Below are 18,932 nucleotides of genomic sequence, written 5' to 3'. Positions count from 1 at the left end.
GAACCTGTTTAAAAAAAAAACAAACTCTTTAAAAATTAACCACAACATATTTATCACACCTAAAATTTTAAAGGTAATTCCTGGCTGGGGACAGTGGCTCATGCCTGTAATCCCAGTGTTTTGGGAGGCTGAGGTGGGAGGATCACTTGAAGCCAGGAGTTTGAGACCAGCCTGGGCAACATAGTGAGACCCCGTCTCTACCAAAAATGAAAATAACTGAGCATGATGTCATTCGCCAGTAATCCCAGCTACTCAGGAGGCTGAGGCAGGAGAATCGCTAGAGCCCAGGAGTTGGAGGCTGTGGTGAGCCATGATTGTGCCACTGCACATCAGCTTAGGGGACAGAAAAAGACCCTGTCTCAGGACGAAAAATAATAATAATAATAATAAAAACTAGAGTTTTTTCAGCCCCTTTGCAGAATTTTCCAGGAGATACATTCAAGAAAACCAAGATGTAGAGAAGTCTATATATGACAATCTAATTTTTGTAGAACAATGGCAAAATTAACCTCTTCAGTATGTAGGTATTTATGTGTATGTGTGGGTGTATGTATGTGATACATAACAGGTTTTTAACATGGGTTATAGGGATAGAATGACATCAAAACAGAAAAAGGATAAAATCTGTACCTAAGAAAACAGCCTACATGATATAATCCCTTTTCTGTGTTTGTGCAAATGGTACTCCTATGTATATGCACTTTGCAAAATTAAAAAGAGTTATGATTTGGCCGGGCACAGTGGCTCACGCCTGTAATCTCAGCACTTTGGGAGGCAGAGGTGGGAGGATCATTTGAGGTCAGAAGTTCGAGACCAGCCTGGCCAACATGGCGAAACCCCGTCTGTACTAAAAATACAAAAATTAGTTGGGCATGGTAGTGCACACCTGTAATCCCAGCTACTCGGGAGGCTGAGGCAGGAGAATTGCTTTGACACAGGAGGCAGGGGTTGCAGTGAGCCACGATCACACCACTGCACTCTAGCCTGGGCGACAGAGTAAGACTCTGCTCAAAAAAGAAAAAAACAAGGCCTGTAATCCCAGAACTTTGGGGCGCACGGATCACCTGAGGTCAGGATCTCGAGACCAGCCTGGCCAACCAACATGGTGAAACCGCGTCTCTATTAAAAATACAAAAATTAGCCGGGTTTGATGGCGGGTGCCTGTAGGCCCAGCTACTCGGGAGGCTGAGGTGGGAGAATCGCTTGAACCCAGGAGGCAGAGGTTGCAGTGAGCCAAGATCAGGCCACTGCACTCCAGCCTGGGTGACAGAGCGAGACTCCTCAAAAAAAAAAAAAAAAAGTTAATGATTTTAAAAACGATTGAGAGGGAATGTTTAATGTCCCTTGATGTCATTAAGGAAGTACAAGGGAATTTGCTTAGAAGTTGGAAAATGCCCAAGAGTGTGGTAAAACAAAGACTTAGTGACCACCGCCGGTGCTGGCCAGCCGGAGAAGGCTCTGTGGAAGGTTTGGAGGGGAGAGAGGGGCAGCTGGATGCTCTTGGGCCATGGTCACTCCCTGATCTCTGCGCCTCTTCCTCCTGCTCCGGGAGAAATAATGTTTCCCTGGGGGATGAAAAGCATCTCTTTGTGCGGGCTTTAATTGCCATGTTGTTGTGCCAAGGGAGTGAGTGGCAGGCGGGAGCAGCAGCTGGGCACAGCCAATGCCAGGCAGTGGTGCCCACTCCCTCAGGACGGCCCAGCCAGCTGGCTCCTGGGAGCGCTGCCCACCTCTGCCCCCAGCTGGGCGCCTGCAGAGGAACCGACCACCCGTGGGGCTGGGGGAGGTTGGCTGGAGGAGGAGAAAGGGGCGGGCATCTGGGAGGGTCTCAGCCACTCAGAGGCTTATTCATCTCATCCTCCTTTCCCTCCCCCCTTCTTGTTTTTCAGACTGTCAGCATCAATAAGGCCATTAATACGCAGGAAGTGGCTGTAAAGGAAAAACACGCCAGAAATATCCTTTTGGATGTTGCTTGGAAGACCGACCCTGAGGGAGGTCAGCTCATGGGGACTGAGGTCAGGGCCAGGCTGCCTTGCTCAGCTCCAGGAAGGGGCAACCCTGCACAGGCCAGGTCCCTGCAGCTTCTGATGATGGCAGCTTCTCAGAGAGGGCTGGCTGCAGAGACCACAGACCTTCAGGGTGGCAGACACCAAAGAGGCTGTGGAGCCCAGGCCTTTCAACTTGCCAAAGATCCTGCTCCTTTCCTTAAGGACTTAAGCACTCCTTTTTTTCTTTTTCCCAAAGGGGTCTTGCCGTGTTGCCCAGGCTGGAGTGCAATGGCGTGATCATAGCTCACTGCAGCCTCAAACTCCTGGGTTCACGCAATCCTCTCGTCTCAGCCTCCCGAGTAGCTGGGACTACAGGTGTGCACCACTATGCCTGGCTAATTTATTTTATGATTTTTAGAGATGGGGTATTGCTCATTGCCCAAGCTGGCCTCAAGCAATCCTCCCTCCTCTGTAACCCCAAAGTGCTGGAATTACAGGGGAGAGCCACTGCACCTGGCCGACTCAAGCTTTGTAGAACCTCATAGTCACTTGAAAGTTACTTTCCTTTGAGAGACCTCCTGGGGGTCAGGAGGCATCTTCACCTATATTCAAAGCCCTCCAGGTCCTTTCTTTGCCTTTACAGGAACACAGGGACCACTCCCCTGGAGGTTGCATAATCAATAGTTATCTCCTTTTCTGAGCATGAAAGCAAAAAGAAAAAGAGAGTTTTTTTTTTTTCTTTTTTGAGACAGAGTCCCACTCTGTTGCCCAGGCTGGAGGGCAGTGGCATGTTCTCGGCTCACTGTAACCTCTGCCTCCTGGATTCAAGCGATTCTTGTGCCTCAGCTTCCCAAGTAGCTGGGATGACAGGCGTGTGCCACCACACCCGGCTAATTTTTATAATTTTAGTAGGACCGGGGTTTTGCCATGTTGGCCAGGCTGGCCTTGAACGCCTGGCCTCAGCCTCCTAAAGTGCTGAGATCACAGGTATGAGCCACCATGCCTGGCCGAAAAAAAGAAAGTCTTAGCTTCAGAGGTTGGTTGGCCTTAAACTGAGGCAGGGGCTCTCTACCTTCGTGAACAGGTTCAACCTATGCCAGGGGGAAGAAGACAAGAGCCTTGAAGTGGATTAGGGAATGGGTGACTTGAAAGCCCTCTGTAAGCCCACCACACCCAGGAGCAGCCTGTGGCTTTGTAGAGAGGTGCAGGACCATGCTGGCTGATGAATCCCTAGGAATCTGCCTTTGAGTTGCAGAATCCAGGAACTGAAGCGCTTAATCCCCAAAGGCTGAAGGAGAGAGTCTGCCAGGGGGGTGGCTAAGCTTTTAACTCTCTGTGTGCTGGGCCAGAGCAAGGTGGAGTTCCGGGCAAGCAGAGTTGGGACTTTTTTTTTTTTTTTTTTGAGACAGTCTTGCTCTGTCGCCTAGGCTGGAGTGCAGTGGCATGATCTCAGCTCACCGAAACCTCCGCCTTCCAGGCTCAAGAGATCCACCTGCCTCAACCTCCCAAGTAGCTGGGACCACAGGTGTGTATCACTACCCCTGGCTAATTTTTGTATTTTTAGTAGAGACGGGGTTTTGCCATGTTGCTCAGGCTGGTTTCAAACTCCTGAGCTCAAGCAATCCTCCTGCCTTGGCCTCCCAAAGTGCTGGAATTACAGGCATGAGCCACCGCGCCCAACTTCGGAGGCCGCACCCAGCCTCAGAGGCTGGACTTCTGTCTGCAGTGGGAAGCTTCTCCTCACCTGGGCTCTTGGTTACTGTGTCACAGCCAGGCAAGCCAGAGCAGCTTGTCCCGAAGCCTTCTAGCCTCAACCCCTAGAGGCGACCCTCCAGGTTAGATAGCCAGAGAAGCCCAGCATTGCTTAGTGTGGTATATGAACTGCTGTTTGCTAGAGGGAAAGCAGCTTGCCTTTAGTGGGAAGATGCTTTGGCTGGAATTAGGATGGCGGCTGCAGAACCTCTCTGGGGTAACCCAGAAGTCCAGCCCTGTGCGAGCCTAGCTAGATCTTGCTCTTTTTTTCCCCAGAAAGACACAGGCCCCTTGGTTTCCTGCATCACGTTTGGTACCCTTGCGATGATTCAAAGCAAACCAAGAAAAGCCTTTATTTTAAACGGCCCAGTGGATTTTCTCAGAGGAAATGACTCAGCCCTGACCCTTACCTACGAATAATTTGTGATCAATCTGATAAAAGATATGAGTAAGGGAGAGACAGTTATCATCAGGCAGTGTGCTGTTCAGGACAAGACATGGGTGCAGAGAGGCCAGGCCTGCAGCGGCAGGGTCAGGTCACATGCTGCCGGGAGGCTCCCTGGGAGGAGGGAAGGGGCCCTGCAAGGAGATTCTGACATTCTGCCACTGGAACTCTCGGGCTCACTCTGGGACCTTGAGTGGGGCCTCCATGAGTCTTAGGTCACTTTCTGTTCAATCAAAGGTTGGACAAAGAAGATTTCAGGCCAGGTGTGGTGGCTCATGCCTATAATCCCAGCACTTTGGAAGGTGGAGGCGGGTGGATGACCTGAGGTCAGGAGTTCGAGACCAGCCTGGCCAACATGGTAAAACCCCATCCTACTGAAAAAACAAAAATTAGCCAGGTGTGGTGGCGGGTACCTGTAATCCCAGCTACTTGGGAGGCTGTGGCAGGAGAATCACTTGAACCTGGGAGGCAGAGGTTGCAGTGAGCCGAGATCGCGCCACTGTACTCCAGCCTGGGCAACAAGAGCCAAACTCCGTTTCAAAAAGAAAAAGATTTCAAAGATTTAACAGTCCAGCCCTAACATTCTATGAGTCTCTGATTCATAATTTCTAAATGGTGAATAAATGTTGAAAAATCAACTCCATACAGTAGGGTTTGAAATGCCTAATTAAAGATATCCCAAAGCTTTTGTTTTTTTTTGAGGCAGGGTCATGCACTGTCACCCAGGCTGGAGTGCAGTGACACAATCAGTTGGAGGCTCACTGCAGCCTCCAACTTTTAGGCTCAAGTGATCCTCCCACCTCAGCCTCCTGAGTAGCTGGGACTATAGGCACATGCCATCATGCCTGGCTAATTTTTTATAGAGATGGGGTCTCACTGTGGCCCAGGCTGGTCTTGAACTCCTAGCTAGGCTCAAGCAGTCCTCCCGCTGGGCCTCCCAAAGTGCTGCAATTACAGGCGTGAGCCACCATGCCCAGCACATTTATCTATTATCAGGTCTTTTATCAGCTGCCTTAGATACAAACTGAATAAGCATTAGGAAGTCTGACTTCAGAAATGCTGCTTACACATTTATCACAGATGCCTAAATGGTGAACAGGTTGGCCCGCCACCTTGGTATTCACTCCTGGAGGGCTGGGGACTGAGTCTTATTTTTCTTATTTTCTTTTTTTTCTCCCTGAATGGATTTTACAGGCTTTGACACATACTTGGGGCATAAAAATGCTTATATGTGAAAGAATGCCAGAAAGGTCTCCTTGCGCATTTCAAAGTCAGGGTGCCTGAGCCGGGTGTGGTGGTTCGCACCTGTAATCCCAGCACTTGGGGAGGCCCAGGCAGGAGGATCACATAGCCCAGGAATTCAAGACCAGCCTGGGCAACATAGTGAGACCCATCTCTACAAAAAATAAAAAATTAGCTAAGTGTGTTGGTGCATGCCTGTAGTCCCAGCTACTTGGGAGGCTGAGCAGGGAGGATCACTTAAGCCCAGAAGTTGGAGGCTGCAGTGAGCTATGATTGCACCAATGCACTCCCGACTGGGCAACAGAAGGAGACCCTGTCTCTAAAAAACAAATTAACAAAATTAATTTAAATTTAATAAAATAAAGCCAGGGTCCCCAACTAACTCTGCACTCAGCTTCGGTTTAGGAGGCTGCTCTCAGGAAAAGTAAGCACTGTCCACTGGGAGAAGGAGTGCGGGGAGGCTGGGGGTTGCTGGTCTCTCCTCACGGCTTCCTTGCAGTCTGCAGGGGCTGTGATTTAAGTGGAACCAAAAATTATTTCAGAAATCGCTCCTACACCAAGGCCAGGCGCAGTGGCTCACACCTGTAATCCCAGAACTTTGGGAGGCCAAGGTGGGTGGATCTCTTGAAGCCAGGAGTTCGAGACCAGCCTGAGCATCATGGTGAAACCCCGTCTCTACTAAAAAAACAAAAATTAGCCGGGCATGGTGGCGGGTGCCTGTGATCCCAGCTACTTGGGAGGCTGAGGCACGAGAATCACTTGAACCTGGGAGGTGGAGGTTGCAGTGAGCCAAGATTGTGCCACTGCACTCCAGCCTGGGCGACAGAGCGAGACCCTGTCTAAAAAAAAAAATAGAAAGAAAGAACGAACGAGAGAGAGAGGGAGGGAAGGAAGGAAGGAAGGAAGGGAGAGAGAGAAAGAGAGAAAGAAAGAGAGAAAAAGAAAGAAAAGGAAGGAAGGAAGGAAGAAAGAAAGAAAGACAGACTCCTACACCAAAAGCTGATTTTAGCTTCCAGACCCAAACATCTGTTTAAGCCCACCCCTCTCTAAATGAAGATGTCATCGAGGAAAGGAGCTTTATGGTATCTTCCAGTTCAGAAGCAAAATAACATGTGCTCTGGGTGAGTCATTTAGTTTCCTACCTGAGATGAGTCCTTCTGCCCTAAATGACAGTGCACTTGCGACCTGAGCCTTGCTGAGTAAAGCCTAAAGTTCCGGGCACAGAGTTGTCCTAACAGCTGACAGTGCCCAGTTACTGGGTCTGTGAATCTTGTTGAAGCACACAATTACAAAAGTGGAAATTCTCTCCTCACTCCAAAAAGAGCTCACTAATGACAGAGATCTGGAATAGCCGAACTTAAAATCATGTGAGGCCAGAGGGACATTTGTTTATTTTTGAGATGGAGTCTCGCTCTGTCGCCCAGGCTGGAGTGCAGTGGTGCAATCTTGGCTTACTGCAACCTCCATCTCCCAGGTTCAAGCGATTCTCCTGCCTCAGCCTCCCGAGTAGGTGGGATTACAGGCATGCACCACCATGCCCGGCTAATTTTTGTACTTTTAGTAGAGACGGGGTTTCACCATGTTGGCCAGGCTGGTCTTGATATCCTGACCTCGTGATCTGCCCACCTCGGCCTCCCAGAGTCCTGTGATTACAGCCGTGAGCCACCACGCCCAACCCTGATGGACATTTATTACATGCAAACTGACAACTATCTGCAGAGGGTGGGTGTGTTTAGAATTAGGCCTGGGGAGAAGTGGTTCCAGGATCCCATATATGGGGAATTCAAGGTGTGGAGAGATTGAAGGTGACCCTGAACAGGGCCAGGCAGGTTTATGGAAGAAGTCGGGTGTTCAGGTTTATGGAAAGGGCTTTTGTTGTTGCTGTTGTTGTTGAGGCGGAGTTTTGCTCGTTGCCCAGGCTGGAGTGCAATGGCACGATCTCAGCTCACTGCAATCTTTGCCTTCCAGGTTCAAGCAATTCTCCTGCCTCAGCCTCCCAAGTAGCTGGGATTACAGGCATGCGCCACCACACTGGGCTAATTTTGTATTTTTAGTAGAGATGGGGTTTCACCACATTGGTCAGGCTGATCTCGAACTCTGACCTCAGGTGATCCTCCCGCCTCAGCCTCCCAAAGTGCTGGGATTGGAGGTGTGAGCCACCGCGCTCCACCATGATGGACATTTATTACATGCAAACCAACGACTATCTGCAGGGAGTGGGTGTGTTTGGAATTAGGCCTGGGGAGAAGCGGTTCCAGGATTCCATATATGGGGAATTTAAGGTGTGGAGAGATTGAAGGTGCCCCTGAACAGGGCCAGGTGGGTTTACGGAAGAAGTGGGGTGTTGAGGTTTACAGAAAGGGCATTTTAAACAAAGATTGCTGCTGTCAAGGCAAGCACAAGGCTGGCTAAATGGAAAGGGGCTGGGAAATGCTGCCTGGAGGAGGAGCCAAGGGGTCAAGGTGCAGGACTCCCTGCAGGGACCAAGGTCCTTGACGAGGAGCAGAAGCACACCCTCACTTTTTTTTTTTTTTTTTTTTTGAGATGGAGTCTTGCTCTGTCACCCAGGCTGGAGTGCAGTGGCATGATCCTGGCTCACTGCAACCTCCACCTCCCGGATTCAAGCAATTCTCTTGCCTCAGCCTCCTGAGAAGCTGGGATTACAGGCGCCCACCGCCACGCCCAGCTAATTTTGTATTTTTAGTAGAGATGGAGTTTCGCCGTGTTGGTCAGGCTGATCTTAAACTCCTGAGCTCAGGTGATCCACCCACCTCGGCCCCCCAAAGTGCTGGGATTATAGGCGTGAGTCTCTGCACCTGGCTTGCACACCCTTACTTTTAATAATGCATAAGAAAGAACCTGAGGAAGCCCTCAAATGTTGTTTAAAAGTTAGGTGTCATAAGGCCAGACACAGTGGTTCATGCCTGTAACCCCAGCACTTTGCAAGGCCAAGAGGGGAGGACCACTTGAGGCCAGGAGCTTGAGACCAGCCTGGGCAACATAGCAAGATCTCATCTCTACCAAAAATTTAAAAATTAGCCGGGCACAGTGGTGCATGCCTATAGCCCCAGCTACTTGGGAGGCTGAGGTAGGAGGATTGCCTGAGCCCAGGAGTTCGAGGTTACAGTGAGCTATGATCACACCACTGCACTCCAGTCTGGGTGACAGAGTAAGACCCTATCTCAACCACCACAACAAATAGCTGTAGTTATTCCCGAAGGACACATCATCAACTCAGCATTCTCATAGAAAGGACAACCCAATACCACCGTGGCCTACAGGGTATTTGTGCAAATTAGAAAAAGACACACCTCTCTCTCAAGATGCTTACATCTCGGGAAATTGTCTACTCAAGTGGATTTTATTAAAATAAGTATTCCCATCTGCCCTAAAACTCCCAGAAGGAATGTACAGTTCTATGGTGTCTTAGCTCTGAGCGGCGCTCCCTCCAAGGCACTGCCAACCACGACTTGCACTACTGCTCGGTCCCCTGCAGTGGCTGTGTGCAGGCTTGGTCCCCTGCAGTGGCTGGGTGCAGCCTCTATCCCCTGTGATGGCTGGGTGCAGGCTCAGTCCCCTGCAGTGGCTGGGTGCAGGCTCAGTCCCCTGCAGTGACTGGCAGAGCCCATCCGTTGTTTTCCATAACCCCCCCTCACCGTGCATACTGGGCACCCACCATGAGAAAGGGGCACAGACCTTCTGGTCTGTTGTCAACTGCCTGCCTCTGTCTAGCAATGCAGTGCTCTGCTGGAAGTTCTGCCATGTGTTCCACAAACTCCTCCGAGATGGACACCCGAACGTGAGTTCCTGGGGCTGTGGGGTGGCAGGGAGCCAGGGATCCTTGTGGGGAAAGTGACTGCCTGGGCCACAGAGGCTGCTGTCCTCTCCCACACTGCCCCCTTCTCCTGGCCTTTGGGTTCCCCATTAGAGTTGGGTGAGTCTCCCTCCCATCAGCCTGTCCCCCTGCCCTAGGTTCACCTCCGCCTCTCTCCATCCTCCTTCCCTTTGTCTTTCTTTCCTTCTCCATTCTCTCACAGGCTGTTCTTTTGCCCCTGCAGGTCCTGAAGGACTCTCTGAGATACAGAAATGAATTGAGTGACATGAGCAGGATGTGGGTGAGTTTGGAGATGTACTCAGGAGCCACGTGCTTCTCCTTTCCTTCCTCAGAGGCCACAGAGCAAGGACTGGAGGGTGAAATAAATTCATCTCCTTCAGCTTGTTGAGGATTTCTCCCATGGGTGCCAGAGACGGACTAAGGATGCCCCCAAAGAGTACCATGATATCCATAGTCTTGCCTGGGGTCTCTGGATGCTTCAGGAAAGTTCCAGGGCCTGGGAGCTTCTCCTGCCAATGAAAACTCATAAACTCATGTCACAAAGCTGTCCAAGGTTGGGATCCCTCAGCAGTAGCTACATGGCCATGTTTCCTGCTTTTTTTTTTTTTTTTTTGGTAGAGACGGGGTCTTGCTATGCTGCCCAGGCTGGTCTTGAACTCCTGGCCTCAAGTGATCCTCCCACCTCAGCCTCCCAAAGTGCTGGGATCACACACATGAGCCACTGTGCCCAGCCCACAGTTCCTACTTCTCTTCTCCTTCCACTGGTCCCGTTGGAGTCATAGTGCATTGAGAATTAGAATTAGCATACCCAATTCTTAATGCCAGAGCTTTTTCTTTCCTGTTTAGAGATTATCAGTGCTTTAGGATGAGGGGGGAGGTAGGTGGCAATATCACAGTCAATGGAAAAGAGCATTTCTGTACACACACCACAATCACCCCAGATTCTGATGTCCGTGGGTGTGTATATGGAGAGGGGTAATCTGCATTTTGAAGAATCTCTCTTGGCCAGGCGCAGTGGCTCACGCCTGTAATCCTAGCACTTTGGGAGGCCGAGGCAGGCAGATCACCTGAGGCCAGGAGTTTGAGACCAACCTGGCCAACATGGTGAAACCCGGGCTCTATTAAAAATACAAAAATTAGCCGGGTGTGGTGGCGTGTGCCTGTAATCCCAGCTACTCGGGAGGCTGAGGCAGGAGAATCGCTTGAACCTAGGAGGCGAAGGTTGTGGTGAGCCAAGATTGGGCCACTGCACTCCAGCCTGGGTGACAGAGTGAGACTCTGTCTCAAAAAAAAAAAAAAATCTCCCTGGTTGATTCTGATATGTTCTTTTGCCTCTACCAGTTGAGAACTACTACTTTAGCCTTTTTGCAAAGTCTTACCTGTATCTGTCTGCACCTATAAAATGTTGGCAACTATGTAGTCCTATCTACCTATCATAGGTGAGGAAACACAGGCCCAGAAAGGGAAGCAACTTGTCCTAAAGTCACAAAATTAGGTACCAGAACAAAGTTGAGAGTTGTCCCCAGATTTCCCAACTGTGCGCTAGAAAACGTTCCCTGTAACATGTAAAGCTTAGGTCTTTTTCCTTTTTGTTAGAATTTGCCTGGTATATATTTCTTCATCTTTTTACTTTAAGCATTCCTATATTTTTATGTTTTAGAAATAACACTTATAAATAACATTTGGTTGGATTTTGTGTGGTTTGTGGTGGTTGTTTTTTTATCCAGGATGGTAGTCTTTGTCTTTTAACTGGGCATTTAGTCTATTTACATTTATTATGCTACATGGTATGTTTAGATTTATGTCTCCCATTTTATTCTATGTTTTCTATTTGTCCCATCTGTTCTACTTCTATTTCTCTCATTCCTTGCCTTCTTTTGGATTGGCTGGGTATTTTTTTCTCATTCTGTTTTTTCCTCATTACTATTTGGGAGGTTAAAAAACAAATCTACTTTTTTTGTTTTTGGCATGTTCTCTAATAATTACAAAATGCTTGCTTGTTTTATCTAGGTCTACCTTTCGTATCTTTGTTTCCTGTATAACACAAAGACTTGAGAATATTTTAGTTCCATTCAGTCCCTCAATTTATCTGTTAGCATAACCATGTATTTTGGTTTTGGTTATGTTTATCTTTAAATTCTGTAAGTTATTGTTTTATTTTCCTTGTTTTATTCTGTGCTCTCCATAGACCTTTCATCTGAGATCACTTTCTTTCTGCCTGAATTATTTCCTTTCTAACTTCCATAATTGAGAGCCTACTGGTGGCTGACACTGTGTTTGCTTGTTTAAGGATGTCGTTTTTGGCCAGGCGCAGTGGCTCATGCCTGTAATCCCAGCACTTTGGGAGGCCGAGGCGGGCGGATCACGAGGTCAGGAGATCGAGACCATCCTGGCTAACACGGTGAAACCCCCGTCTCTACTAAAAAAATACAGAAAATTAGCCGGGCGTGGTGGTGGGTGCCTGTAGTCCCAGCTACTCAGGAGGCTGAGGCAGGAGAACGGCGTGAACCCGGGAGGCGGAGTTCACAGTGAGCCGAGATCGCACCACTGCACTCCAGCCTAGGTGACAGAGAGAGACTTCGTCTCAAAAAAAAACAAAAAAAAAACAAAAAAAAAGAATGTCTTTTTTTTTTTTTTTTTTTTTTTTTTTTTAGAGACAGAGTCTTGTTCTGTTGCCTGGGCCAGAGTACACTGGCATAATCTCAGCTCACTGCAACCTCCGCCACCCAGGTTGAAGCGATTCTCCTGCCTCAGCCTCCCGAGTAGCTAGAATTACAGTGCCTACCACCACACCCAGCTAATTTTTATATTTTAGTGGAGACACGGTTTTGCCATGTTGGCCAGGCTGGTCTCGAACTCCTGACCTCAAGTGATCTTCCCTCCTCGGCCTCCCAAAGTGTTGGGATTACAGGCATCAGCCATCGCGCCCAGCCCCTTCTCAGATTTTGGCTAGACCTGTGTCAGACTTTCTCATCCTACCCCTCATGTCTCTAAACCACTCTTTCAGTTTTTTCTACCTATTTGTCTTTGCTGTATTCTGGATAATTTTTATCAACTCTAGCCTTCAGTTTGCCTCCTCTCCAGTTGGGTCTAATGTGTTATTAAGCTTCTCCATAAGGTTTTCAATTTCATTTAGTACAGTTTTCTTTTCTTTTCTTTTCTTCTTCTTCTTCTTCTTTTTTTTTTTTTCTTTAAGACAGAGTTTTGCTCTTGTTGCCCAGGCTGGAGGGCAATGGCACGATCTCTGCTCACGCAACCTCCACCTCCCAGGTTCAAGTGATTCTCCTGTCTCAGCCTCCCAAGTAGCTGGGATTACAGGCATGTGCCACCACGCCCAGCTAATTTTGTATGTTTAGTAGAGATGGGGTTTCACCATGTTGGCTAGGCTGGTTTCGAACTCCTAACCTCAGGTGATCCAATGCCTCAGCCTCTCAAATTGCTAGGATTACAGGCATGAGCCACCACACCTGGCCCAATTAGTACAGTTTTCATTTCTGAAGTTCTATTTATTTATTTATTTTCAAATCTGCTTGTTTTTTGCGGGGGGAGGTGGTTGTTGTTGCTGTTTGAGACAGGGTCTCACTCTGTCACCCAGGCTGGAGTGCAGTGGCGCGATCATGGCTTATTGCAGCCTCAACCTCCTGAGCTCAGGTGATTCTTCCACCTCAGCCTCCCAAGTAGCTGGGAAAACAGGTGTGCACCACCAAACCCAGCTAATTTTTGTAGACGCAGGTTTTCGCCATGTTGCCAAGGGTGGTCTCAAACTCCTGGGCTTAAGCGATCTGCCACCTCAGCCTCCCAAAGCACTGGGATTACAGGCAGGAGGAGCCACTGTGTCTGGCCCTGCTTCTCCTCCTTTACAATTTATTATGCCCTGCATGTATTTTGAAACAGTCTCTTATTTCTTTAGATATATGAACCAAAGTCATCTCATATATATTTTGTAATTCTATTATCTAAAGTCTTTAGAGATTTGTTTCTGTCCTCCGTCCCTTTTGGTGCATTTTGCCCATGCTGTGTAGTTTTCTTTATGTTCGGTTATTTTCTACCCTAAGCTGCTCATCTTCCTTGGAATTGTATCTGTGGAGAATTCTTTGAAGTCTGTAATGAAGGCAGGTTCCTCCAGAGAGAACTGGCATTTGCTTCGATTGAGATCACTCGAAATTAAATTCTCAGCTTAAGGTTTTGTGAGTTTAGGGCAGATTTTCCTTCCCCAATCACAGCGGTGATTTGAGGCGGTAGAATTCTTCATAGTCCTTAGGGAGGACTTCCTCAGTGCAGGAGTACAAGCGTTTGTTACTTTATTATTTATCTTTACTTCCCCTATACCAAGGAGGCAGTCTTTTGTGTGTGTGTTGGTGGTGGTGGTGGTGTTTTGAGATAGTTTCTTGCTCTGTCACCAAGGCTGGAGGTATGGTGACATGATCACAGCTCACTGCAGCCTCAACTTCCTGGGCTCAAGTGATCCTCCCACTTCAGCCTCCTGAATAGCTGAGACCACAGGTGCACACCACCATGCCCAGCTAATTTTTTAATTTTTTGTAGAGATGGGGTTTCACCATGTTGGCCAGGCTGGTCTCAAATTCCTGAGCTCAAGCAATCCTCCCTCCTCGGCCTCCCAAAGTGCTGGGATTACAGGCATGAGCCACTGCACCTGGCCAGACTCAACATTCTTAAGTAGGAAGCTTTGTCCAGAATTTATCAAAGGCAGTCCTTATGTTTGTACAAAAGATTGTGCTATAAGGAATGTTCATTGAAATGGTTTATGATAGCAAAAATTTCAACTGGTTTGAATTGGCTTCAGCTCATTTGAATTTATTGAGTCAGTTCAATAAATTACAATAGTACTGGTCAGTCACTAAAAATAATGAAAGAAAGTTGAAGAAGTTGAATAAAATTGCAGCATATTAAGCAAGAAAAATAGATTGATTCTATTTTACATTTAAGAATAAAGGTAGATGGCTGGGTGCGGTGGCTCACGCCTGTAATCCCAGCACTTTGGGAGGCAGAGGCGGGCAGATCACCTGAGATCAGAAGTTCGAGACTAGTCTGGCCAATATGGTGAAACCCCATCTCTACTAAAAACTACAAAAATTAGCTGGGCGTGGTGGCTCACACCTGTAGTGTAATCCTAGCCTTTTGGGAGGCCAAAGCAGGTGGATCACTCAAGGCCAGGAGTTTGAGACCAGCCTGGGCAACATGGTGAAACCATATCTCTAGTAAAAATACAAAAATTGACCAGGCGTGGTGGTGCGTGCCTGTAATCCCAGCTACTCGGGAGGCTGAGGCAGGAGAATCACTTGAACCCAGGAGGTGGAGGCTGCAGTGAGCCGAGATCATGCCACTGCACTCCAGCCTGGGCAACAGAGCTAGACCCCATCTCTAAATAAATAAAATAAAGGGGAGAAAAAAAAGAAGATAGATTCTTTACCAGAGAATTCCTGGCTGCAGATCTCTCAACTGTTATGTTCTTGTTGTTGACTCTGTTTCCCCTCCTCTTCCTAAAAGGGCCACCTGAGCGAGGGGTATGGCCAGCTGTGCAGCATCTACCTGAAACTGCTAAGAACCAAGATGGAGTACCACACCAAAGTGAGTCTCTGCGGACAGTTCTGCCGCCACCGCCGCCTCCCCTGCTCCATCCCTTCAACCCCTCCCTGGGCTCATTTGTCAGCTCTTTCAGGTAATAGACAGCCCAGGCTTCTGAGGAAGTGTGCACATCATGTACCCAAGCTGTGAGAGAGGAAAGCCACTGCCAGGCCCACGGGGTGTGACGAAGGCTGGGATTTTGGCCCGTGTCTTCTGCACCCTTTGTTCCCCATTTTGCAGCTAGAAAGAAACCTGGCCAGGCACGGTGGCTCACACCTATAATCCTAGCTCTTTCGAAGGCCCAGGCGGATGGATCACCCAAGGTCAGGGGTTCAAGACTGGCCTGGACAACATGGCAAAACCCCGTCTCTACTAAAATTACAAAAATTACCCATGGTGGTGATGCATGCCTGTAGTCCCAGCTACTCGGGAGGCTGAGGCAGGAGAATCGCTTGAACCTGAGACCAGGAGGCAGAGGTTGCAGTGAGCCAAAACCATGCCACTGCACTCCAGCCTGGGAGACAAAATGAGACTCTGTCTCAAAAAAAAAAAACAAAAAAAAGAAAGAGTAACCCTAGGCACTATATTACCTTATGAAAATGTTACAGAAGCATTGATTTTACTGTTAATAAAAACAATTCCTGGCTGGGCACAGTGGCTCATGCCTGTAATCTGAGCATTATGGGAGGTCGAGGCTGGAGGATGGCTTAAGACCAGGAGTTTGAGACCAGCCTGGGCCATAGCAAGATCCTCTCTCTACAAAAAAATTTAAAAATTAGCCGGGCGTGGTAGTGTGCAACTGTAGTCCCAGCTACTCGGGAGGCTGAGGTGGGAGGATACCTTGAGCCTGGGAAGTCAAGGATGCAGTGAGCTATGATCGCATCACTGCCCTCCCGCCTGGGCAACAGAGGCCCTGTTTCACAGAAAAAAGAGAGAAGAAGGTGACACAATGGATAGTGTGAGGTGGGGGAGGCGAGCAGCTGCGGGGTGTACAGGGGTCTGGCAACTGTGGGAGACAATGGGGATCAGGCAGAGGGGTGGGCACATAGGAGGCAACGTAAACCAGAACTGAGGCTGGGCCAGGCCAGGCCAGGGTGTCAGAGGCTGAGGCCGGGAGTCGGGCGGCCCTTGGGCTGGATTGCAAGGCGAAGAAGCAGGAGGGAGAGGCTGAGAGTGTGGAGGGGAGGGGGCTTGTAGCGTGTGATTGGAGGGAGGACCGGGCTCTGGTAAAGGTGTCATGAGGAGGCGGGGAAAGGTGAGAACTGGATTTAAGATGTTTTGGGGTTGGGCGCAGTGGCTCACGCCTGTCATCCCAGCATTTTGGGAGGCCAAGGCGGGCAGATTGTCTGAGGTCTGGAGTTCAAGACCAGCCTGGCCAACATGGCAAAACTCCGTCTCTACTAAAAATACAAAAAGAAATTAGCTCACGTCTGTAGTCCCAGCTACTCGGGAGGCTGAGGCAGGAGAATCGCTTGAACCTGGGAGGTGGAGGTTGCAGCGAGCCGAGATGCTGCCTCTGCACTCCAGACTGGGCGACAGAGCAAGACTCAATCTCAAAAAAAAAAAAAAAAAAAGACGTTTTGGGAGTAGAGATTGAAAGCGTTAAATTGAGCTGGATGTGGTGGCTCACACCTCTAATCTCCACACAATGGAAGGCCAAGGCAGGAGGATCACTTGAGGCCAGGAGTTGGAGACCAGCCTGACCAACATAGTGAAACCCCCATCTCTACTAAAAACACAAAAATTAGCTGGGCGTGGTGACACGCACCTGTAATCCCAGCTACTCAGGAGGCTGAGGCTTGAGAATGGCTTGAACCCAGGAGGCGGAGGTTGCAGTGAGCCGAGATGGCGCCACTGCACTCCAGCCTGGGTGACAGAGCAAGACTCTGTCTCAAAAAAAAAAAAAAAAGTGTTAAATGGAAAATAGGAGGAGGAAGGGCCTAGGGTAGGATTTTAGGTGGAAAAGGAAAGAAAGGAGGGTATAGAGAAAGCAAGACTGGGAAGAAGGTTAAGGAGGAAGAGGACTGGGATGGGAGCTGGGGCAGTGGGGCTGCGGGGGTGATAGAGGCCAAAGGGGTCCCTTTGCCTTGTGTATAGGAAGACAGCAGAGTTCAGCGGCATCAGAAGCAGCTGGTGCCAATAGCCAGTCCCCTAGCTTTTAATAGCATGGAAGGGCAGAAGGGAATGGTCACGTGGGCTTGGAGACCTGGGGTGGAAGAGGATGCAGCTGGCTTTGCTTCCACAGGCTCTCGAGCTCACTGCTGTCTTGTTTTTCCTGGTTTTAGAAAGCAGAGAAAAAGGGGAAGCTGGTATTGTCCAAGTGTGGAGGAGCAAAGGACTTTTCCAGTTTTTAGCAATTAGCGATACAAGAGTGGGGAAGGAGGCTGGGCAGAGTGGCTCACACCTGCAATCCCAGCATTTGGGGAGGCCAAGGCTTGAGGTGAGACCAGCCTGGGCAACACAGTGAGACCCTGTCTCTTAAAAAAAATTTTTTTTTGGCCAGGCGTGGTGGCTCACGCTTGTAATCCCAGCACTCTGGGAGGCCGAGGCGGGTGGATCACCTGAGGTCAGGAGTTCAAGACCAGCCTGGGCAACATGGTGAAACCCCATCTCCACTAAAAATACAAAAAAATTAGCCGGGCATGGTGGTGCGTGCCTGTTAATCCCAGCTACTCAGGAGGCTGAGGCAGGAGAATTGCTTGAACCCAAGGGGCTGAGGTTGCAGTGAGCTGAGATCATGCCATTGCACTCCAGCCTGGGCAACAGAGTGAGACTCCGTCTCGAAAACAACAACAAAAATATCCCGCACACATTAAAGAAAAATTCATTCTCTGGCTGGGCGTGGTGGCTCACACCTGTAATCCCAGCACTTCCGGAGGCCAAGGCCGGCAGATCACCTGAGGTCAGGAGTTCAAGACCAGCCTGGCCAATGTGGCGAAACCCCATCTCTACTAAAAACACACACACACACACACACACACACACACACACACAAATTAGCCCGCATGGTGGTGTATGCCTGTAGTACCAGCTACTGAGGAGGCTGAGGTGGAGGATCGCTTGAGCCCAGGAATTCGAGGCTGCAGTGAGTGATGATCATGCCACTGCACTCCAGCGTGGGCAACAGTGAGGCCACGTCTCTAAAAAATAAAAAAAGAGAGAGAAACAAGAGAGAGCTGGCTTCCCCCTCCTCTGCCATGTTAGCAATGTAACCAGGATGAAGCGCCTCACCAGGCACCGAATCTGTCAACACCTTGGCTTTGAACTCCCTGGCCTCGAGAACTGAAAGGCACTCTCTATGGGTTAAGCCACCCAGTGCATGGTATCTTGTTATAACTGCCCGAGCTGACTAAGACGGACGTTCAGGACAGAGAGCGTGAATGCATAGTGACACCAGCTGTGAGTCTTTCTCCAGGGACAGTCGGCAGCCGGCCCTAGGTGCAGAGCCGATGACAAGGACCCAGGCTCTCAGCAGGTCTTCCAAGCAGTGTGGTAGAAAGGCAGGCAGGGTGTGGGGAAGTGGAGCCAGGCCACCAGTCATTATGTCAAGACTGAGCCAGGAAGCAAAGGCAGGCAGAGAGATGGGGAGGAGAGGGAGCAGGAGGGGACTGGCCATCTCTGAGACAGAAGCGTGAGTAGTGGGTGGACTTGAGGGCAGGAGAGGACTGAAAGGGCAGAGGCCTGGGCGATGCAGCCAGAGAGGGAGATGCTGGTGTGGGGAGGTCTGGGCAGGGATGTTTTAGGTGATGGCAGAGTCTGGAGTGGGGATGGAGTAGAGGTGAAGGTGCTGAAATTGAGGTCAGAGGTTGTAATCTCAGCGTGTATGACTTGGGGCAAAGGAAAACTGTGTCCCAGGTGCCAGGTCAAGCCTCAGAGGCCTTGGCACCATGGAACCCAGGAGCAAAGTCTGCAATGGGGATTTTTTTTTCTTTTTTTTGCGGGGGGGGGAGACGGAGTCTCACTCTGTTGCCCAGGCTGGAGTGCAGTGGTGCGATCTCAGCTCACTGCAACCTCCGCCTCCCAGCGTCAAGCAATTCTGCCTCAACCTCCCAAGGAGCTGGGACTACAGGCGTGCACCACCACA

The 18,932-nt window shown here is 49.4% G+C and overlaps 1 protein-coding gene across 5 annotated transcripts in view; it reads left to right on the top strand.

Moving 5' to 3' along the window:
• The window catches only part of LOC117978262 (huntingtin-interacting protein 1), a 136,208-nt gene that overhangs the window by 67,787 nt on the left and 49,489 nt on the right, over positions 1–18,932 (top strand). For all 5 annotated transcript variants that reach the window (XR_010112596.1, XM_055115050.2, XM_055115049.2 and 2 more), the window contains exons 2-5: positions 1,890–1,953; positions 9,084–9,226; positions 9,486–9,542; positions 14,771–14,851. Coding sequence is in view for 4 of the 5 variants with exons in the window: in XM_055115050.2 (XP_054971025.1) it covers positions 1,890–1,953; positions 9,084–9,226; positions 9,486–9,542; positions 14,771–14,851 (345 nt within the window). In the remaining variant the exon portion in view is untranslated. The remainder of the gene's footprint in view (positions 1–1,889; positions 1,954–9,083; positions 9,227–9,485; positions 9,543–14,770; positions 14,852–18,932) is intronic.

This window comes from Pan paniscus, chromosome 6 (assembly GCF_029289425.2).
Source record: "Pan paniscus chromosome 6, NHGRI_mPanPan1-v2.0_pri, whole genome shotgun sequence".
NCBI lineage: Eukaryota > Metazoa > Chordata > Mammalia > Primates > Hominidae > Pan > Pan paniscus.
This window is presented reverse-complemented; position numbering and strand designations above follow the sequence as displayed.